This window comes from Entelurus aequoreus, linkage group LG05, assembly GCF_033978785.1.
Source record: "Entelurus aequoreus isolate RoL-2023_Sb linkage group LG05, RoL_Eaeq_v1.1, whole genome shotgun sequence".
Lineage (NCBI taxonomy): Eukaryota > Metazoa > Chordata > Actinopteri > Syngnathiformes > Syngnathidae > Entelurus > Entelurus aequoreus.
The window spans coordinates 59,014,206-59,038,345 of NC_084735.1; the positions used below are offsets into that span (position 1 = coordinate 59,014,206).

The 24,140-nt window shown below is 40.2% G+C and overlaps 2 protein-coding genes across 4 annotated transcripts in view; one reads left to right on the forward strand and one right to left on the reverse strand.

Annotated features, from left to right (window-relative positions):
• The first annotated feature begins 10,175 nt into the window (after positions 1 to 10,175).
• Positions 10,176 to 17,765, forward strand: atp5l (ATP synthase, H+ transporting, mitochondrial F0 complex, subunit g). The gene is made up of 3 exons (XM_062048463.1): positions 10,176 to 10,341; positions 10,696 to 10,856; positions 17,615 to 17,765. The coding sequence occupies exons 1-3, from the start codon at positions 10,290 to 10,292 to the stop codon at positions 17,711 to 17,713; spliced, it is 312 nt and encodes a 103-aa protein (XP_061904447.1). The 5' UTR covers positions 10,176 to 10,289; the 3' UTR covers positions 17,714 to 17,765.
• Positions 16,007 to 24,140, reverse strand: part of ftr82 (finTRIM family, member 82) — a 32,145-nt gene continuing 24,011 nt past the window's right edge. For 2 of the 3 annotated variants that reach the window (XM_062048461.1, XM_062048460.1), the window contains one exon: positions 16,008 to 18,855. In XM_062048461.1, the coding sequence (XP_061904445.1) occupies positions 18,332 to 18,855 (524 nt within the window). In that variant the 3' untranslated portion in view covers positions 16,008 to 18,331. Of the gene's footprint in view, positions 18,856 to 24,140 lie in introns of all 3 variants that reach the window. The other variant, XM_062048462.1, reaches the window with a different exon arrangement.

Sequence of the window (24,140 nt, forward strand, 5' to 3'; positions counted from 1 at the left end):
TTAATGTATTTCTTTGTGTGGTGGCGCACAGGTTTTGCTTCCTGTTGAGTGGAGTCCCAGCTTGTCTGGTCCAGCCTTACGCTGTGTGGTCTGTGTCGGTGACTTGATGCGGGGGCAGCGCAGCACTCTTGTTTGGTGTGGGTGCTGTATCTCGGTTGTTTGGGTGGTGATGTGTTTGTGCGGGTTTGGATTGGGGAGTGGAGTCTTTTAGTGGGGGAGGTGTTGATGTCTCTTGTTTGCGTTTTGGCGTTTGGGCTGACTGGCGAGCTGGCGCTGGCTGGTCTCCATGCATGTGGTTGTCGGTCGTGGTTTTTTGGTCGCTTTGATTTGATCGAGTGGTGCTGGTTGTCTGGGGTATTGCAGCTGGTGTTTCTGCTGCTGTTTGTTTTTAGTGTGGGCGCCCGTGGCTGCTGGGTCCGGTGCAGGGGGTGGCCGATGTTGTGACTTGTGGCAGTGCATGCACGTGGTCGTTGTTCGGGCTGGCGAACTTGCCGGCTTCGTTCTCATTTTTTGTCGTGTTTTTGGCTTGTCAGGTGTCGTGGCAGTGGCAGTGGCGAGTAGCACGCGGCTGCAGCGGGCGAGTCAGACGACCAAGGAACGGCCACCTTCTTGGCCGTCGGGAAGGTGGACGCGAGTGGCGCCAGAACCGCAGCAGCCTACAAAATCCACGTCCACTTCCTGGGCGTCGCTGCTGTTGGTCCATGCCCTGGCCACAGAGGGCGCCGTGTGCGGCCGGCCAGCCAGAGGTCGCGGAGGTGACGATACTGGCAACGAGAAGGATGGCGGTGCCGTGGCAAGGTCTGCCAGAGAGGAGGAAGCTGCTGTCGCCGTAGTCCGAGATGAGGAGAATGACGTTGTTGAAGCCCCAGACGAGGAGGTCGGGGTCAGAGACGAGGAGGCTGACGACGTCGTCCTGCTTGTCTCTGGCTTCGACGACGTCGTCAGGGTAAGAGACGAGATAGCAGACTGAGAGCTGGCCATGGTGCTGAAGCATGGGTTGGTCGTCGAGCAGAAGCGGCCGCTGGCCATGGTGCTCAAGCAGGCGCTGCAGACACCGGGACCAGTTTGGGTGCTGGTGTTGACACGAGGATCAGTCTGGGTGCTGGTGTAGACACGGGAACCAGTCTGGGCGCTGGTACTGGTACGGGAACCAGTCTGGTTGCTGGTACTGGTATGGGAACAGGTCTGGGTGCTGGAACTGGCTTGGGGACCAGCCTTGGAGCGGGTGTTGGCTCGGGGACCATGTGCCCCGACTCTGTAGTCACCGCCGCACAGCGGCATTCAGATGAAATAACGGTATCGGTATTTTTCAAAGGTGGGGGCCCGGTTGCTGGTGGGGCGGGGGCGGTCTTCCCGTCCGGCTGTGGGAAGTCTCTGGGGCCCTCGGGCGGGGCGTGGTCCCCTGCTTCTCCCGTGCCTTGTCCTCTGTCAGGCGCGTCTCTCTATGGCTTGCTTCTGGCCCTGCCGGGCGGCACACTTGGTCCAGCTCTGGGGTTCCTGTCACTGGCTGGCCTGGCTGCGTGGGGCCGGTGGTTCCTTGTTCCCTGGGCGCCGCACCTGCGTTTTGGGTTGGGTTTTCTGGGTGGCTGGGGCTGTACTTTGGCTCCCGCACACACTGGGACAAATATATTGTACATACAAATGCACATACCTACTCACATACACACAATTATACATACTGTACGTATATACAATCATACATATATTCATACATACGTGCACACAAAGGTACTCAAGCCCATACATAGGTATTTATACTCCCACATACATAAATACAGTACATTCTGTACAAACATACATATACACATACTGTACATATACAAACACATATGCATATAATCACGTTTCATCAAACATATAATTAGTTTCATCGAACATGGGTAACCAGCACACAGACAAAGCTTAACCTATTTGTACTATAACAATCTACAAGGTTAATGCAGTACGCTTCTCTTTTTCCCCCTCTATCTGCTTTCTTTTGTATTTCAAGTTATTACATATATGTATTGTTGCATTTGAAACAATTGTATTGTTGATAATAGAGGTAATTATTGATTTTATTTACTATCAATAGTGCTATTTCTATTGGTACTTGTCTTGCTCCATTTGTAGTGTAATAATCATTGTAATTTCTGTGTTATTAATATTTACTTCACTAACTGCTTCTTTGCTATCACTTATACTATCATATTGTTACATACTGTATTTGCTGATACTGTTGTGGTTGTTATTGTTTTGTTGTGTTTGTTGTTGTTTTCTCTCTGTCTTATCCCCCTCTTGTTTCCGCAGTCTTTTTTTCTCTTTCTATCCCCTCCTGCTCCGGTCTAGCTGCGCCAAATAATATAAATCTATTAAAGTCAAATACAAATAAGGCAACAAGAGAAGTATCCCACACTTCTTTTGTAAAGTAAATATGTACAGCGAATATGGGCATCTACATCAACAATATGATTTGCCTGAGTAGCTGGACAAAGACAATGTGAAACATATATTAAATGTAGTTATTTTTAATGAACTTTGTTGTTGTGTGTACTACAAACCTGCTGGGGACCACAGATTGAAATTAGTCCCTGGCTACAAAATGCACATTTAAAGGCCTACTGAAATGATTTTTTTTTATTTAAATGGGAATAGCAGATCCATTCTATGTGTCATACTTGATCATTTTGCTATATTGCCATATTTTTGCTGAAAGGATTTAGTAGAGAAAATCGACGATAAAGTTCGCAACTTTTGCTCGCTGATAAAAAAAACCCCGTGCCCCTACCGGAAGTAGCGTGACGTCACAAGCGGTAGTGCTGCTCACAATTCCCCATTGTTTACAATGGAGCGAGAGATATTTTGAGCGAGAAAGCGACGATTACCCCATTAATTTGAGCGAGGATGAAAGATTTGTGGATGCGGAACGTTAGAGTGACGGACTAGAATGCAGTTCAGCGAGAAAGCGACGATTACCCCATTAATTTGAGCGAGGATGAAAGATTTGTGGATGCGGAACGTTATAGAGTGACGGACTAGAATGCAGGTCAAGAGATATCTTTTTTTCGCTCTTACCGTAACTTAGGTACAAGCTGGCTCATTGGATTCCACACTCTCTCCTTTTTCTATTGTGGATCACGGATTTGTATTTTAAACCACCTTGGATACTATATCCTCTTGAAAATGAGAGTCGAGAAGGCGAAATGGACATTCAGTGACTTTTATCTCCACGACAATACATCGACGAAGCTCTTTAGCATGAGCTAACGTGATAGCATCTGTCTCAAATGCAGATAGACACTAAATAAATAAATACCTGACTGGAAGGATAGACAGAAGTTCAACAATACTACTATCAGGAGACACCGAACCAAACACTGGACATGTAAATACACGGTTAATGTGTATTCGACGCCTGTCGAAGCCTAGCAATGCTGTTGCTAACGACGCTAACTTAGCAACGGGAGCTCGTCAGAGCTATGATAAAAACATTAGCGCTCCACCTACGCCAGCCAGCCCTCCTCTGCTCATCAACAGCCGTGCTCACCTGCGTTCCAGCGATCGACGATGCGGTCGGCGGCCCGGAGACGTAGGAAGTCAAGGTGAGGTCGCCGGCGCTAGTGTCTGCTATCCAACAAAGTCCTCCTTGTTGTGTTGCTACAGCCAGCCGCTAATACACCGATCCCACCTACAACGTTCTTCTTTGCAGCCTCCATTGTTCATTAAACAAATTGCAAAATATTCACCAACACAGATGTCCAGAATACTGTGGAATTATGAAATGAAAACAGAGCTTTGTGTATAGGATTTTTCGGGCTCCGAATACTTCCCTTGTCCTCGTGACGTCACACACATACGTCAGCATAATAAAAAGTTTTTAAGCGGAAGTGTGGCGGGAAATTTAAAATTGCACTTTATAAGTTAACCCGGCCGTATTGGTATGTGTTGCAATGTTAAGATTTCATCATTGATATATAAACTATCAGACTGCGTGGTCGGTAGTAGTGGGTTTCAGTAGGCCTTTACATTTTTATGTCCATTGATGTGCAACGTCTCATGAAACAAAGATAAGGTCGGGTTCTGGAACCAAACTCTTCGGGGGTTGGACCCACAACCCAGCTGTGCTGCTGATATGTTGAAGTCACCCCCAGTAAACTAAAGGGTTACTTTCCAATGCGTTTGGGTTGGAGAAAGGGTCCCGACTCGTTTGTGCATGAGCATCAAAACGGTAGTCCAGCGTACCCAAGAAAGGTTACTTTTTTATGCCTTTGGGTTGGAGAAAGGGTCCTGACTCGTTTGTGCATTGTGCATAAGCACCATAACGGTAGTCCAGTGTACCCAGCTTTCTTGGGCTCATTTGTGCATTGTGCATAAGCACTAAAACTGTAGTCTATAGTGTACCCAGCTTTCTTGGGATTATCGGGGGTGCTGGACAGCATCTCTACTTGTGATTCCGTAGTCCTACTGGGAGATATCAATGCCAATCATGGCATCAATAATGTGACCTGGAGGGGTGAGTGGGATGAACGATCTACAAAACCCATACGGTGTTAGTGGACTTCAGGAATAACCACAGTATAGCCATAACAACCACCATGCTAGCACCTAGACACCCTAAAACGCAGTTCTATTTGTAGTAATATTTACTTTGTAGTCGAAATGCTGACTCTGAATGGGCCGTAAGAAGCAGCTGACAGGTACCGGCAGACCAAGCGTTGAGCGCCATTGGTGGTGCTCAAACCAATAACTTGGGCGCATGAGGTGAGCCATGGAGCATGATCTTTGGTCAGCTTTGAACAAACTGATATCTCAGAAAGGGGAATCAGTGCTCTTGTCTGCAATGCACACAGTGGGGACGGAGGCCTAGTGCTGACCTCAACTGAAGATATCAGGCACTAGAGGGCCCCGCTCGACCCCACAGACTCACCTTCCATAGAGGAAGCAAGAGTGTTGAAGATATGAATCACTGTGGCTGAGGACGTCTGTGACTAGGCTCTGTGGCGGACCAAGTTTTATTTAGGCCCTGGATGTAGTGGGACACGTTTCTTAAACATTGCATGGAAATTAAAGTTGGGAACAGAAGGTCTGGATGGGTGGATGAAGTGGTGGTCCCCCTAGACCAGACGGTGTGCTCCAATTAGAGGGTGATCCCACTCCTCAGCCTCCTTGGAAAAGTCTATTCCAGGCAATGTCAGAATCAGTTTTATTGACCAAGCATGTTTAACATGGAAAAAATTTGACTTGGTAAACTTTGCACTTTTTGTTCGATGTAAGAAATAAAGAAAAAATGCAACAACTACGAGAGAGTGCAATACTGTGGCGGCCATCCGCTGCACCATCTTAGTATGAGAAACGAGAGAAACATTACGCTATCTTGTTATAAGAAACGAAAGGGAAACACGAAGGACATACAAGAAAAGAGCACAGAGACCGGCTGCCCCACTTCAGCAGCTAGAGAGTAAAACACAACAAAAAACTCAAAAAATAGCAATAATACATAATGTGCAATTGTACATATTGCGCACATACAATTGCACTATGCATTGACAAACAGAAAAAAACTTAACATATTTCAACACGTGTAACGTATAACGCTGTAGCTACTGGGGAACAGCACGGCCAGAGACAAGAACAGACCCTGCAAAGCAACTAGAGAGCTGACTCCGTCCCAGGCCAACCACCAGCCCCGGCCAACGTCCAGTCCATGCGGATGAGCGAGAATCCGTCTCGGGACACCGCAGCGTCCGACACATGCCCATCCAGGAACAACATGTATCTAACTCTTTATTTCCCAAACAGCACCTGCTACAAATACTTCAACCCATGGTGAAAATACTAAAATATGTTAGCAGCAAGTTAAGTTACCACTGTATATAGTACATTGCATTCTATTAGCAATGGGGCTCTTTTTAGATTTCAGTTTTGTCTCACAGAGCCAGCAGGCGTACAACGTCTGCACATGTTTGTCCTCTGGTTTCTTTCACCAAGCTATTAATCTGATTAACGCTGTGAAATAACTCTAGAACTAATCTGTCACTGTGAATGTACCAACTCACGTTTACGTCATGGTTTTTTTTGCTGTTTGCTGTATTCATTCATTAGCCTTGCACACTTTAGTTATTTAAGTACTTTTGTATTTTTAGTAATTTGTTAATATTTATTGTTTACATTGAACAAAGAGCAGAGTCTACCCAGTCAAATTACTGTGTGTTAAATATATTTGGCCAAAAAAGCGTATTCCGATTCTGATTGGCTTTCCACTCATGTAGTGTAGTCAAAAGGGTGTAAATCATGATAATAAGACGGATGGTTTTAACGACTTTTTGACAAAAGAAATTCTGACTTTTTGACACTTGGAAAAAATCCAGACTTTTTTACACTGAGAAAAAATCCAGACTTTTGACCAAAAAAAATCAGACTTTTTGACAGTTAGAAAAATCCCGAATTTTTGACAAAAAAATGTCAAAAGACTTTTTGACAAAAAAATGTCAGACTTTTGACAATTACAAAAAATCCTGACTTTTTGACAAAAGAAATTCAGACTTTTTGACACTTACAAAAAAATCCCGACTTTTTGACAAAAACATTTCTGACTTTTTGGCACTTAGAAAAAAATCCCGACTTTTTGACACTTAGAAAAAATTCCGAATTTTTGACGAAAACATTTCCGAGTTTTTGACACTGAGAAAAAAATCCAGATTTTTTTGACATTTAGAAAAAATCCAGATTTTTTGATACTTAGAAAAAATCCCGAGTTTTTGACAGCAAAATTTACGATTTTTTGACAGAAAATTTCCGACTTTTTGACACTTGGAAAAAAATCCAGATTTTTCGATTTTGAGAAAAAAATCCAGATTATTGACACTTAGAAAAATCCTGACTTTTTGACCTTAGAAAAAAATCCAGACTTTTTGACAAAAACATATCTGGCTTTTTGGCACTTCGAAAAAATTATGACTTTTTGACACTTACAAAAAAATTCAGAAATTTTGACGAAAACATTTCCGACAGAGAAAAAATCCCGATTTTTTTAACATTTAGAAAAAATCCAGATTTTTTGACATTTAGAAAAAATCTGGATTTTTTTTGACACTTTGAAAAAATTCAGACTTTTTGACTTTGAGAAAAAAATCAAAATTTTTTGACTTTGAGAAAAAATCCAGATATTTTGACACTTGGGAAAAAATCCAGACTTTTTGAGACTTGGAAAAAATCCAGAGTTCTTAACAAAAACATTTCCGACTTTTTGACACTTAGAAAAAAATCCAGACTTTTTGACAAAAACTGAGATAGGCTCCAGCACCCCCGCGACCCCGAAAGGGACAAGCGGTAGAAATGGATGGATAGATTGGTTTTAGACCCCTATAGTCAAAGGTGTGTAAATCATACTTGCCAACCCTCCCGGTTTTACCGGGAGACTCCCGGTATTCAGCGCCTCTCCCAATAACCTCTTGGCAGAAATTTTCTCCCGACAAACTCCCGGAATTCAGCCGGAGCTGGAGGCCACGCCCCCTCCAGCTCAATGCGGACCTGAGTGGGGACAGCCTGTTCTCACGTGCGCTTTCCCACAATATAAACAGCTTGCCTGCCCAATGACGTCATAACATCTACAGCTTTTAGAGAGTAGAGTGCACAACTGCGCACACAACAAGGAGACGAAGCAGAAGAACGAGGAAGTTACAGACATGGCGACGCCGTCGACGAGCAAGATGAAGAAATACGCGTGCAAGTTCCAAAACGAATGGAAACAAGAATTTCAGTTCATCCAGGACAGTTCGAAGGGGATATGTTGCCTGTAAATTTTGTAGAACAGACTTCTCCATTGAACACGGTGGCCGAAATGATATACTCAGTCATGAACGGACAGCGAAGCACAAAGCGGCGGCAGCGCAGCACCGTTCACAGCCCAGTATTATGGGCCACCTCGCAAAATGGAGACCCGATGGTGTAACATATGCCGAGACAAAGATGTGTGTGTGTATATGTGAAAATAAATTAACACTAAAATTTAAGTATTTTATTTATATATATAATTAAAAAAAAAATATATATATAGCTAGAATTCACTGAAAGTCAAGTATTTTATACATTATATATATATATATATATATATATATATATATATATATATATATATATATATATATATATATATATATATATATATATATATATATATATATATATATATATATATATATATATATATATATATATATATATATAAGTGACGTGCAATCACTAGAGGCAGGTGAGGCCCCGCCTCACCTGCCATCATGGAAAGAAAAAAAATGTAAAAAGAAAAAAAAATTATTAAATTGTTATATGTATCCAGTGATTATACTATAAAGTTATTTTCCATTTAACTTCACCAGTTTTAGATTATTTGTATTCAAAATCGCTGAATTTTCACATTTGCCGTTCAAATACTGAAGAGACGTTGCGGTGTTCAGCAGCCAGTTGAGGCACGTCACTCAGTTGTGCCTCAACATGGATTGCGGACTCGGCTAACTGCTGGCCTGCTGTGCAGTGAGACAGTATATGAACTATATTATACATTTCCATAGTTTAGTTAGCTGAGGTATATAATGTACAGTGTATTTTGTCAACAACTGTATGTGTGTAACGTATTTCTTGTGCTGAGCAATCATAAAACTGCTGCGAAGACGCACTGTGTGAGGCTCGCAGTAATCCCGCCTCCTGGTGGTAGAGAATGCACCCCCGCCGTAGAATGCACCCCCTGACGGGAGTGTTATATCAACTAAAGCCCACACTTAAACTTTCCACGTGCAAGATTGAATCTATTTAAAAAAGTTATTTAATAAGAAGCCAGAAGTGCAAAAACAATAATGTTCGTGTTGGAGGAGTTGTGAATGACAGGGCCACAACATTAGGTACACCTGCAGACTGCAGCACGGATTCCATATTTCATTCACAACTCCTCCAACACGAACATTATTGTTTTTGCACTTTTTGGCTTCTTATTGAGGTGCTGCATTTTTTGGTTGGGTTGTTTATTTCTTTTGAGTAACTTGTACATTTCTAAAAGGGGAGGAATGTAATAGTGATCTATGTTTGTCTGTTGCCATCTCCTGGTTAATGTTGGCTATAGCGTACTGGGGTTACTTTTTGGTTGGCCAACGATTTACGTGGTGTTGCGCACTTGACGTCAAGTGTGTTGAGTCTGTTCTGGAGACGTACTTCATCACCTCGCCTGGTTATTGCCTCCAACCCAATATATTACATAAAGGTAAGACCATAATAACGTTTTTTTAAATTAAATGTGCTTTTTTGTGTGCTACAGTTTGTATGTGTAAAGTTAAAGTTAAGTTAAAGTACCAATGATTGTCACACACACACTAGGTGTGGTGAAATTTGTCCTCTGCATTTGACCCATCCCTTGATCACCCCCTGGGAGGTGAGGGGAGCAGTGGGCAAGAGCGGTGCCGCGCCCGGGAATAATTTTTGGTGATTTAACCCCCAATTCCAACCCTTGATGCTGAGTGCCAAGCAGGGAAGAATGCTGGTATGAGCTTTTAAACACAACCTGTTAACTGCTGCCAATCAAATAGTGAATAAGATACTCTTTAGGGTTCATATGTTTGTAAACCTGACTGTGATGAAGTCAGTGCCTCACCAGCCATGAACCTCACCGCACGTCACTGATATATATATATATATATATATATATGAAATCTTGAGTTGGTGAATTCTAGCTGTAAATATACTCTCATCTTAACCACGCCCCCGCCCACCCCGACCACGCCCCCCACACTCCACCTCCCGGTATCGGAGGTCTCAAGGTTGGCAAGTATGGTGTAAATCATGATAACACCGATGGTTATAGACCCCAGCACTAGGCTATGAGCAAACATACCGGTACATGAATTTACTATAGACCCCAGAACTAGGCTATGAGCAAACATACATGAAATTACCTGAAAAATACATTTTAAATCAAGTTTTGTATACTAAACTGTATTGAGCCTTGAAAGAAATCAGGTGCTGTGGCTCAAAAGTTCAACAATTTGCAAAATTACATGTAGCTAAAGGAGCATCGGTTTATAAGAATCAAGATGACATAAATAGCAAACTCGTGATTTGTAATTTGAAAGCAACATAATTTTTGTCGTTGTAGGTACGAAATTGAGCTATTTCGGTACAGGCGCGGTGTCAGGCAGCTCTCGCTGCATTGGCTTATTTCTGTACAGGCATTGTTATAGACAGCTGTAGCTTAGGTCCTTCTGCTGGAGGTGACATTCAGTCAGCTAGTAGGATCTTTTCTTCTACGTGCTCTTTTAAGTCACGTCATGGCACAGGCAGCGCAGAAACTGGTCGCCAAAGTACCAACTTTGGTTAGCGGTAAGTCCATTTATTGGGTGTTATTGGTACAAATGTTGTTCCAATTATACCTCGCTATTTACTCGCGTTGTGCCTAGACTTAGCACGACCTAGCTTAAGGCTAACTGAATAGTTATGCTAGATATTAGAATATCATTATCTATCCACAGTACTTTTAAAGGGGTTGGTTACCGTCAAGGATAACTAAATACACGTAGATATCCGTGGGTGAAAGGTCAGTGTTAACAGTAGCTCTAGTAGTTTCCGTGGCGTTACGCTAACATCACTTAGCCGCTGTTGTCCTACACTAAACCTCGGATAGCAAGCTTGTTGGTGTCAGGCTCGTTATGCTAACATGCTGTCGTCATCCCTTAGCCGCTGTCTCCTACTCCAAACCTCGGCTTGCAACCTTCTGGTATTACGCTCGCGTTGAACTTGTTCCACCCAGCCCAGCCGAGATCCCCAAGGCCATCGAGGGGGCAACTAACCTGGTCAAGGCCTTCCAGTCTGGACGTCTCGGACAAACAACAGTGAAGGTGCGTTTAAATGGATGTATACATCGATGTTAATAAATCTCTTGACTATATATGGGATAGGCTCCAGTAGGGCTGGGCGATATGGCCTTTTATTAATATCTCGATATTTTACACTATATCTCGATATTTTGCCTTGAATTTACACTTGATGCATATAATCACACCAGTATGATGATTCTATGTGTCTACATTAAAACAGTCTTGCTCATACTGCATTAATATGCTCATTTTAAACTTCCATGCAGAGAGGGAAATCACAACTAAGTCAATATACCAAAACTGCATTAAACAGTTATTAAGCAGTGGCACAAACATTCATGTAATTTCCAAAACAGAAAGTGCTAGATTGTCACAGACATTTTAAAACAAGCTATTAGTGCACTTTTGTGCATGATGTCACTAAGATGAAATATCAAAACACTTAAATTAAAGTGCACTTTTTGTACAGAACACCACTACAATAGTTTAAAACAAATAAAGTGCACTTTTGTGCATGATGTCACACTAGATATTTCAATAAGTGTCAAATAAAAATTAGCTGCATATACATCAAATAGTGTATGTCCTTCGCTATGTGGGAGGTTACTGCGGACATGATCTTCTGTTGTTGACTATTTTTTTCATATGGTGTTGATCTGGAAATCTGGCTTGGGCATTTTTTGGGGTGTGGCACCAGCCGGAGATGTTGACATGCAGAGTTTCAAGCACTCTTCATTCTCTAGCGGGTGACTTTTCAAATGATGCTACAAATTAGCAGTGGTGCTACTTTTTGTAGCAACACTTTTGCTGCATACTTGACATATTATGGTTGTCTGTTCAACATCTTGCCGCTTGAAGCCAAACCACCGGCAGACGATGGACCCCGTGCTGTTTTTCTTGGGAATTAATTCTTCCTTCATTTGTTACCAGATTCTCACCTTCTTTCTCTCGTATTACCACTCGCACCGCACCGCTACCACCACAGCTAATGTTACCAATGCCGCTACCGCTCTGCTCCGCGAGGGCATATGACGTTGCACGCGCGACAGGTGCGCTAGATTTAAGTCTCTGTGAGATGGAGAGAAAAGACAGTGGGAAACGCCTGTAGTGTAATGCCCGCAGCTAAAAGCAACTGCATGAGAACGTATATTCTAATATCACGATATAGTAATTTTCTATATCGCACAGAGACAAACCCGCGATATATCGCCCAGCTCTAGGCTCCAGCCACCCCCGCGACCCCAAGAGGGACAAGCGGTTAAAAATGAATGAATGGATGGATATCAGCACAATCTATAAATCCATTTTACATAACGAAAACTTTGACTACAATTTTATGCACATGTCTGTGAATTTCGTGGTAGAGTTGACTAAACTCTTTCAAAATACTGATAATGTCAGGTGAAAAGGTTGTTTTTTCTTTTTTGAATATATGTTTCAATCAACATCTTATCTTGCGGCGGTCATCTAATAGAAGTGTAATGATTGAGCGATATATCGATTTATATTCCTTAACTACAAGTAGATTGATCTGTGCTCGGTAGGGTTGAACGGTGTACTGGTATTTGTATAGTACTGCGATACTAATGAATCATATTCGGTACTATACCGCCTCTGAAAAGTACCGGTCCCCCCTGGTCGTCGTCACGTCTTGTCATTGCTGGTTTTACGAGCAGACGAACATGTTCGACAGCGCACAATCACAAAGTACTTACAAGCTGACAACGTGTGTAGACAGAAAAGAGAGAACGGATGCATTTTGGCTTAAAAACTGACGATAAAGGTTAAGTTACAACACTGAAACGCCCTCAGGAAGAGGTGCTTTAAGACATGACTAGTTAGCTAGCGGCTAAAGTCCATCCGCAATCGGCAGTGTTTTAGCTACTTCTAAATCACTAATCCTCTCCTCCATGGGGACAAATAAAGAACGTTTCTTACAAGTATCATCCCCGTTTCTTACAAGTATCATCCCTGCAGGACGAGAAATAGCTAAACATGCTTCACTACACACCGTAGCTCGCCGTAGTTCATGAATATAAACAAATGCCATGGGTGGATCAACACCTGACATCCACTGCAACGATACCAAGTACAATAGCGTATCTAGTTGATGCTACTATGATTACATCAATATTTTTTAGCATCACAAAATCTTCTTTCGTTTTTAGAAACATTTATATTATGTTTATAAACTCAGGAAATACGTCCTTAGACACATGAAGACTTAAATTATGACCAATGTATGATCCTGTAACTACTTGGTATCGGATTGATACCCAAATTTGTGGTATCACCCAAAACTAATGTAAAGTATCAAACAACAGAAAAATAAGTGATTACATTTTAACACAAGTGTAGATAGAACATGTTAAAAGAGAAAATAAGCAGATAGTTCTAACAGTAAATGAACAAGTTGATTAATAACTAATACCACTTGTCCTTAATAATTTTGACAAAGTAATAGAATGGAAAATGACAGTATTTTACTGCATATGTCAGCAGCTAAATTAGGAGCCTTTGTTTGCTTACTTATTACTAAAAGGCAAGTTGTCTTGTTTTTATTTTATTTTAAGGACAAGCTTGCAATAAGAAACATATGTTTAATTTAGATTTTTGTCAAAATAAAGTCAATAATGCAATTTTTTGTGTTCCCCTTTATTTGGAAAAGTACCGAAAAACATCTTGGTACCGGTACCAAAATATTGGGACAACGATGTGCTTTGCAAGTTTCCCTTTCAAAGAGTATCGGTCTAAAATAGTTTAAAAAGTAATCAATCCATTTTATCAATACTAGTAAAATTAAAACAATAGATTTAAAAACAGCAGACTTTATATGAAGTTTAGCACTTGTAATAATAAAGATTTTTAAATGTTAAGTCTTTAGCTGTGTCTCAATTCGGCAGCAGCATCCTTCCAAGGACCCGGCCCATGCGGTCGACGAAGTGTGGGTCCTGGCGAGAGTCCTCCAGCAGGGGTTTGGGACGGTCTAGCCTTCGGGACACTTCCTGGTTACATCAGTTGTTCCACTCCTTACATTTACGCCACATATCTGCTGCTCAGTCGCGCAGAGTTTAACAATGGCGAAGTTAAGAGAAGAATGTCAAATTGTTTTTTTGTGTTCTCTTGGTCCTTCACCATATTTTAGTGGAAGCGGCTCAGAGCTAACAGCACCACCGGTGTCTGATTTTCCTGCGGTTAGAGTTGACCGATCATGGGAGATGGTTGTCACGTGTTGACAAGCATTTTAAAGCTCTTTTTCGTAACTATTTGTTAATGGTGGATTTATTTTTATCTTGTGAATGGTTGTTGTAGTGGGACATGGACCTTTTAAAAAACATGCAGACAATCCAGATGATTTCATAGAAAGAGTCCTCACAGTGTATCTGTACAGCAACATCACACAATCCTATTTAGCAGTTACTTTATTAATATGATTTACAATTGAGATAGATTCACAATTAAGCTAGTTTTCTAATCTTGTCAAATTGGTTGCAAAATAGCCAGTAATAATAAATATTGTGTGGGATATCAATTGGGATAGGATATTATTATTATTATTATTATTATATAATTATTTGCAATGAAGGCACAGGAAATTAATCACAACTGCAGTTTCAGCACATGTTTAATAATTTATATAGGTTATATTAGGGCTGGGCGATATATCAAGTTTGTACGATATATCGATATATTTTAAACAAGATATGAATTAAGAAAATATCGTAATATCGATATAAGTTATTTCACGTTAAAATGAAACACCGCTTTTTTGTTGTGTTCGTTGTTTTTCCATGATTGGTTGGTTGTTTACTATGATGAGTCACGATTGGTTGAGATTAAGGCAAAACATTAGGGACAGGCCAATCAAAGGCAAGATAGGGCGGGTCATCGAACCAGGAAGGAAAATGAATGGGTTATACTTATATAGCGCTTTTCTACCTTCAAGGTACTCAAAGCGCTTTGACACTATTTCCACATTCACCCATTCACACACACATTCACACACTGATGGCGGGAGCTGCCACGCAAGGCCCTAACCACGACCCATCAGGAGCAAGAGTGAAGTGTCTTGCTCAAGGACACAACGGATGTGACGAGGTTGGTAGAAGGTGGGGATCGAACCAGGAACCCTCAAGTTGCTAGCACGGCCACTCTCCCAACCGCGACACGCCGTCCCAACAGACATCCCATATGACGACGAGAGATTCGTAGAACAGAAGGAATATTTAAGCAGGCTATTTATACATTAAAAAACTAGTGGAAGATGGCAGAGGGATTCTCTTCTTTAGATTTTTCTTTTAGCGATGTAGACGACGTCCAGGAAACCCACAATGCGTCTACTTGGCCACATTGGGACAAATGTATGCGTCTGGATAAAACATTATTTTTGAGTTGTTTACCATGTAAGTCCAAATCAAAACGGTTCGCGAGTTGCCAAGCCGGGTATATTTTGCACGAGAAATGCTGCCAAAACTTTATGCCGAAGTGAGGAAGATCATAGCCGCACAATTAAGTAGTCACTTACTTGGCGCTGACCAGAACCGTACATGTGTGACAGGCCATTACATTTTCGACTGTATATTAAAAAGTGCCTGCCTGCAAATGTATTGTTTATCTGAGTTTGATACATTTTGTATTATTTGCACAACTATGTTATTTATTTTACGTAGAAAGAATATTTTTCTCTTATTTGTTATGTAATCTGTGCTACTTAAACAGTTTCTTTTCTGTGCTGTTAATACCCAGCTTGACTAACTGGGTTAATAGAAGTGCCACTGACTGTTTACAGTACAGTTGTCATTCACTTCAATTTCAGTGAATCTTGCTCAAAAATTAATATCTTTATATGTATACTTTCACCCAAAAATATATCGAATATCGAGTTTAAGTAAAAATATATAGAGATATACTTGTTCGTCCATATCGTCCAGCCCTAGTTTATATAAATACTTTGTTTTTAAATTGTCCAAACTGGTATGTACGTGTTTTGTGTCATTTCTTTTTGGTCTGTTGTCCTTTAAATTGACTTGTCCAAGTTCACGTCCTCCTCGATTGTTCTGCACAAAAAAACCCAAAAGTAAAACACATCATATTAATCATTTATAGATGTAAACATTTTCAATAAACATGCAAATGTACAAAAAAACCAGCAAAAGCTAATATTGGTACATTGATGCACATATTTACAATACTTCAGTATTCCGGCCACACATTAATAGGACATAATTTAAGTCAACCTCTTGCAGTCTAAAAAAGCAAATCAAAAGATGTAGAGCTTTACTTCTAAAGGTTGAAAAAAGCTCCGGGCACAAATCAGTCTGCAGTGGCCAGATATGGCGATCCCTTGGCATAAAGACAGGAGCAAAGAGCACACAGGTCGCTCAAAATTATGATAGTCGAGGTCTCCTATTTTAACACACATGTACATCACTACTGTCACCTCAGCTTGACATTTCTGGTTTTAGGTGTTTTAAATGAATAAATAAAGCTATACTTACATTTTAAAGTCACTCTTTCCGCTACGCACAGCGCCACCATGTTGAAAATCATTTTCAGAGTTGAGTGCACAAAGGATATTGGGATATGAAACCGTGCTACGTGTACACGGCATGCACGCTTGTTGCTGATGGAAGAAAAGGACACATTTGTTGGCTGGATTCGAAGGACACTTGGAGCTTTTGGAATTGGGACGGCCTTTGCACATCAAAATGACATCAGCACCCCACAATAACGCACTGCGAAGGATGCAGCCGCTGAATTGAGAGACGAGACTTATTTTCCTGTTGTTGGTGTCATAACAAAAATGGCGGATATCCACAGTGGTCGAGAAGGTCCTAACAAAGCAAAGGCCACAAGACAAGAGTGTAATATCTGGTGCGTGCGTCGGCCTTTTTTACGGCATTGCAAATTGACGCTGCTTTAAAAAGTACTAGAATTGATGTAGACAAAGTTTAGCTGGCTGACTTTGGCTAAAATGATAGCTAAATCTTTTTTTCACACAATTTTGTCTCACACTTGTTGCTAACAAGCTTACTGTGGCTGAGACCGTTTCCGCCCTCCAAATGTCCGACATCATGCCTCTGCTTTAAATGCTCGCGTATCACATATGTACTGCCATAAAAACAAGGTTGGTCTTGCAAAATGAGCAATGTATTCATGTTTTTAACAAGAATAATGTTATCACTGGCAATGTTTTTGCGAGTGGCGGTGCTGAACCACTTCTGCACGGAAAAACACGAACGATGACGTCTCGACTATTGCCGACAGATATAATTGTCGGTGACAAATATATTTGTTGACAATGTCGTAAATCGTTGCAGCCCTACTAGGAACACTGCAGAAGCCACCACAGTGTCATAAAAAGTGCACAGTAGTGACCCAAACACCTTGAAACACTTCAGTCTCCTCGAGAGGTGTAGGCCACTTAGAACCTTCTAATTAAAAAAAATACTGTAAAACCTTTACCAATTAAAACTGAAGAAGATAAACATTTTAAAATCCATCCATTTTCTATCGCTTTTTTCTTTTTGGGATCGTGGGGGGCTGGAGTCTATGCTAGCTGCACTTGGCCAGAAGGCAGGGTACACACTGGATAAGTTACCACCTCATCACAGAGACAACCCAGACAAACAAGCATTCACACACTCGGGCCAATTTTAGTGTAAAACGCATTAAGGCTGTGAATCATGTTTGCTCACTGCACTTAAACACACTTCTTGATTTCATACTTGCTTCATCTGGGGGAAAAAAACTTATATATTTTTTTTTTGCCCTTGCAGGATGCTCTAAGGAATGGGCTGGTGGCCACTGAAGTGCTGATGTGGTTTTACATTGGAGAATGCATCGGCAAAGGAGGAATTATTGGTTATGATGTCTGAACTTAATTGTCATTATTTCTGCAACAATAAAAATATGTCTATTACGTACAAACTGCTGCCATCATCCATGTTCCTCATATTTTACAGCCATACAACCTCTTGACATTCTAAGTAAACAAAACAAAGTGAAAGGACAAAGAATATTCTTCACATTAGGACAAATAATTGCAACGCATTAATCACATTTCCATAAATATTGTGTAATGTCACATACAGGCCTGTGGGTGGCAACATTGCTTATGTATATACAGTATTTGTAATGCATGTCCTCAGCCAGAAAATGTCACATGATTAATCAAATTCCTGTGACATAAATGGGAAAAACATTCTAATTTACTCAGATTCTAAAAACTATCTTGCATAACTCAGTGACTTGTGTAAACAAACATGCATACAATGAAATATTTGTTAGATGAAGTGTGAAAAGGCCAATATCGGGAATGATATATTTGCTTTAACATTGAATTCATGCGTGAGTCATAATAGTGATAATCCAATAATGTTAAACATGTTAGATCATCACGTTAGAAAATAGCAAACAATGTAACTTGTTTCAAAGTTATAAAAATATATATTCCAAAAGCAAAGAAGTGAACATCTTCTCAGAAATATAAGAGTTCATTTCACGTTGCAGATTTTGACAGAGGTTCCGACGCCAAAGCCCGGATACAGTGGCTCTGTGAAGGTGGTGTCAAACCTGTGCAGCAGGGTCATGGCCCCGCTGCCGATGCTGTAAAAGGCCAGCACGCCTGCAGTGTGGTCCAAGTACACGCCTATTCTCGGGGAATGGGGGCCACTCACGGCCTTGTCCACCCTGTTGTGCCAGGCTGAGTAACCCGAGTCGGAGCACAGGAGGCTCCAGGACCTGTCGTTGTAGCCCAGCAGACACAGGGAGCCCTTGCCCTTGCGGCTGATGCTCCTGTAGGCCACACCGATGGAGAACTCCCCGCTCCACTCGATCTCCCAGTAGAAGCGGCCTCCAGACAGAGCCTCCCGGCACAGAACCTGAGCGAAGCTGTCAAATCTCTCTGGGTGATCCCCGTAGGGCTGCAGGTCTCTGGTGCGGATGACTTTTCTGCTGTGCTCAGAGATGTAAAGCTCCTTGTAGGCTGAGATTGGATCCAACTTCAGCTGACAGAAGTCTGCAAAGCAACACACATTACTCCTAATTACAAATAGACAGTAGTACTATTTATTTGCCCCAGTTTATGGAGGTGTCTTCATTACAATAGCTTTTTCTGGATGTACATTTTTTTGCCTTTGAATCTTGTTAACTGAATGTTTTTACATCAAATTATGCGGACAATTTCATTGGTGTTTGAACATTTAGTTTATTAAAATACAGTGTTTTATAATTAAGTGCAGAAATATTCGTTACTTAAAAACTCGGGATTTATTTCCAGTAAATTAAGACTGAAGCAATCAATCCTGTCTTTGAACTGGTCTGGTTTGAAGTCACGTGACACGGGTCTTACAAAGCAGCAAAAAAAGCAGTCCATGGCCACACGAACATGGATAATTAAAAACAACGTGTACTTATCTCTACGTTTAGACCACTTGTCCACACGCAAACGCATGCTTTTATCCTTAAAAACGCAGACTTTTTTCCAACAATGGTCAAGGTGAAGAGTTCCAAAAACGGAGACCTGCTCAGTGGCCTTGTGGTTAGAGTGTCCGCTTTGAGATTAGTAGGTCGTGATTTTGAATCCCGGCCGAGTCATACCAAAGACTATAATAATGGGACCCATTATCTCCCTGCTTGGCACCCCGCATCAAGGGTTGGAATTGGGGGTTAAATCACCAAATTGATTCCTGCTGCTCACTGCTCCCCTCACTTCCCAGGGGGTGAAACAAGGGGATAGGTCAAATGCAGAGGATAATTTCACTACACCTAGTGTGTGTGTGACTATCAGTGGTACTTTAACTTAACTTTTAACTCCTCTGATGACGTCATGGTTGTGCGCTGTCGTTTCCAAAACTGAACATGTACACTTTATTGCACATATATATAATTTTACTGATGATTAAATGCGTTATAAATTCTAAAGAATTTTGCACCCACATGTGTGTGCTTTAGGCACTTAGACCTTTGGGTTTTCTTGGCTCCTTGTTAGTGTGCGCTGATTTCACTGCACATGAAATATACCACCATGTTGCTGAATAACTTCCACGGGTGTTCATAATATTCCCAGAGCTCTGCTGTGTTAGTGCAGTAAAGATAATGTACATGTCATTGTATGTCTAGGCTGACCATATTCTGAAATCCCAAAAAGTGGACACATATATGCGTGCCAAGGCGGGCAGCACGCCAAGGCCCGGGACTAGGTGAACATTTGCCAATGATACTTGAACTTGCTTTATAAATAATATATTTATTCAAATAAAAAACATTTTCTCCTCTGTTGACAGCAGTGTTGGCGCTTGGAATTTTCAAAATGGGGTCCCAGGGACCCCATCAAGTCATAAAAATGGGGTCCCACAGTAAATTTTCAGGGTCCCACTTTTTTGTAAGCGTTTTGAAAACAAATGATAAACGTATGCATTGTCCTGTTATATCTCACATTCTATATTGTGTTTTGGAAAAAGGTTGTCATAACCGTTACTTAATTCATTAAAAGAAATAATAAAAAAAAGAAGACAAATTTGTATGCATATGTAAATTTATTCAGTTATAAACATTCATTCACTTTCTTCTTTCCTTCATGGATCTGAACTTTACCGCTGCTGGTAGTTTTTTCTATGTTTTTAATTAATAAGTTGTAGGTGTATTTATTTCAGTATAAAAGTGTAAAAAGTGTTTTGCTTGGGTCATGAAATGATGATAATGGTGTACATACATTTTATATTTAACGCTTAAATCAACTTCAGATCTATTCCTCATTTCAAAATGTTTGTTTTTTTATATTGTTTTTTTGTTTGTTTGTTTTCCGCCCTTTTTTGTCAAACAAAATTATGTTTTTTTATGGCAAACACACAAAATATGCAAAATCTTCCACCAAAAATATTTTTCAAAGTGGAATATTTGATGTGACGTAATCGGAACCTTAGGTCAATAATTCATAATAACATTGATTTTGATTCAATATTATGTTTTGAGCAATGACAGTTTGAAAGAAAAAAAACGGCTTTGTTTTATTAGTCAACATTGCAACTATTTCTAAATTACATTTCACCTTTAAGCTTATTTTATTTCACTTTTGTTATGTTTTTGTTTATTTTAACAGTATTTTTAGAATGTGCCGTGGGCCTTTAAAAAATTAGTTCATTGTCGCAAATGGTAAAAAAAAATAAAAATCTGCGTCCTTTCTGATTTCAATGCGTTAAAAAGACACAAAAAGTATGTTAACGCCAACACTGCTTGACAGTACAACAAAATAAGTCACACTTAATTCTGTAACATTTACAGTTTTGGAAAAAAGTGCAGAGGTAGAAATATTCAAAATAACCTCTTGTATATAATGTAAACATAAATAATGGCTCAAAACAAGTTAATTAAATTCAAACAAAAAACAGCAGACGAGCTCTCGCCCTGCACAGCTGTTTTGTGCTTTGTAGTGTCGATATGGACTTGTAGATCGTTGGCCCCTTTATTTGCCACAGATATACGTTCCTGATTTGCACACAGTGCATTCTGCTTTCCATGTGTCACGGCCAGGACGATACTTTTCCCGGAAATCATCCGTGAAGTTGCATTTACGTTTCGGCTTCTCTCTTGTGTTCTGTCTGTCTCTCCACTCTCTCTCTTGTGTCTGCCCCCCCCCCCTAACCCCCCGCCCCAACCCCCTCCACATCCCACCCCCCGGATTGTAAATAATGTAAATAATTCAATGTCTATACTCTAATGATTAACTTGTGTGATGACTGTATTATGCTGATAGTATATATTTGTACCATGAATTGATTAACATGGACCCCGACTTAAACAAGTTGAAAAACTTATTCGGGTGTTACCATTTAGTGGTCAATTGTACGGAATATGTACTGTACTGTGCAGGCTACTAATAAAAGTTTCAATCAATCAATCAATCCGCTCTCTCTGCCCCTCCCTCACGAATGCTGCTGCTGCGCACACCTTCACAATTTGTTTTGTTTTTAACCCCTTCTTAACCCTGGACGTACATTGAAAATACACGCAACCCTAACTCGAAATGCCGGACATTTGAGGCATTTAAGAAACCCAGCCCGGACAGCCCCGCAAAAGAGGACATGTCCGGGAAAAGAGGACATATGGTCAGTCTATGTATGTCTAGTACATCTACATCAGGGGTCACCAACCTTTTTGAAACCAAGGGCTACTTCTTGGGTACTGATTAATGCGAAGGGCTACCAGTTAGATACACACTTAAATAAATTGCCAGAAGTAGCAAATTTGCTCAATTTACCTTTAACTCTGTTATTATTAATAATTAATTATATTTATCTTTGTGGAAACACTGATCATCTTAATGATTTCTCACAATAAATATATACAGAAACAGATAAATATCAATATGCAACACTTTATTTTTATATTTTCTCTAAGTGCACATTTTTCAAATGATCACTTCTAAGACAGTCTTGTGAAATCACAATATCCCATTTTAACTAGCTAGCCACTAACATTTTTTAACAAATCATGAATTACTTTGCACCATGTTTGTACAAATAATAACTCATGTAAAATACAAAAGTAAACTCTCAAATTTTTAAATTATGTCACACTTTGAACTGGACACCAAATCTGTTATCTGTTTCTTTGTCAGTTAGTGGGAAGCCTGGCATTGCATGCTGTTAACTAGTGTGTTGTACTCTGGTGTGTAACTTGACACTGCAACTCTGAGTGAGTCTTGCAGATGTGCATCAGTGAGGCGTGTTCTGTGTTTGTTCTTGATGAAGTTCATGTCAGAAAAGGCTGATTCACAAAGATAAGATTTTTCCTCATTGTTTGCGGAACCTTCTTAATCTTTTATACATATTTTCACAGCAATCTGGCCTTAAGCTTAATTATGATAAATGTAAAATGTTAAGGATCGGAAATCTAAAGGGAACGTCCTTTCGAATGGAATGCAAAGTGCCTGTTTTGTGGACAGATGGACCAGTTAACATACTTGGTGTTGTTGTCCCAGAAAATCTGGAAGATCTAGGCTCAGTAAATTATGATAATCGACTAAGAAAGCTGGACAAAATTATGCAATTATGGAAAGGGAAATCCCTAACCTTGTATGGTAAAATGTCTATTGCCAACTCGTTAATTATTCCTCAATTTATTTATTTGTTTTTGTCATTACCAGCTCCATCACAAAACTTTTTTAAGATTTATGAGCGGAGGGTCTTCGATTTTGTCTGGAACGGCAAACCAGAAAAGATTAAAAGAAAGGTTTTGTACAAAGAGTATGAATATGGGGGCCTGAAACTTCTCAACCTTGAAGCTATGTGTCTGTCTTTAAAAGCATCAATTGTTCCAAAGATGTATTTAAACATTGAGTGGTACACAAATGTCCTGTTGGACAAAAAACATGTACTGTATCAAAAGAAATTGTATCCTTTTTTACAAGTGATCCCCTCCCAGAGAGTCTGCTGGGAAACATGGCGGGGTTCATAAAGGAAACAATCCACTCATAGTGGTGTTTTCAATTTTATGTGCCAGAAAAAAGAGACGATATTTTGCAGCAGTTAATATGGATGAACTCTAATATTGTAATAGATGGAAAGCCTTTCTTTTGGAAAAATATGTTTGAAAGAGGAATCATTTTTGTCAATGATATTATCAATGAGAATGGTAAAATTATGAAGTATGATGAATTTAGAGCTATGTATGGTGATGCTTGCTCAAGCTTTTCATTTTATCAACTAACTGGAGTAATTGGGAAAAGATGGAAACAAATAATTAATTATGGAACTACTAAATTATTAGTTTGTAAACCTCTAATAAGAAATTGTAGTTGGCAAAAAGGAACTAAAATAAATAGAAAAATACATAATTTGTATTTAACAAAGAAATCTTTGAAGGCTGCCTCATACAACACAAATGGAAAATGGGAGGACTTTTTTGACTGCCCGTTGCCATGGGATGCCATATTCAAACTAATCTATAAAACCACTATCGATGTGCAAAATCGTTATTTTCAAATTAAAATTATTCATAACTTCTTACCCACAGGGAAAATGTTAAAATTATGGAATATGACAGAGTCAGATGATTGCCGATTTTGTTGTCAGGAGCCTGAATCCACCCTGCATTTGTTTTGGTATTGTCATATTGTGTCTTTGTTTTGGGTGGAAGTTGAAAAAATGTGTTTAAGGATTGGTTTGTTTATGAAGCTTAATGTGGTTTCTGTTATTTTAGGAGAGTTCATTGACAATCATGATTTAGTCAATTTAATTATAGTACTCTGTAAAATGTTTATTTTTAAGGCCAAAAACAGATATTCACTTAGTATTACTTTCT

Coding starts and splice junctions, on each gene's coding strand:
- atp5l (XM_062048463.1), top strand. CDS start 10,290: ATGGCACAGGCAGCGCAGAAACTGGTCGCCAAAGTACCAACTTTGGTT. Junction 10,342..10,695: donor AGTACCAACTTTGGTTAGCG/GTAAGTCCATTT, acceptor GTCATCCCTTAG/CCGCTGTCTCCTACTCCAAA. Junction 10,857..17,614: donor TCGGACAAACAACAGTGAAG/GTGCGTTTAAAT, acceptor TTGCCCTTGCAG/GATGCTCTAAGGAATGGGCT.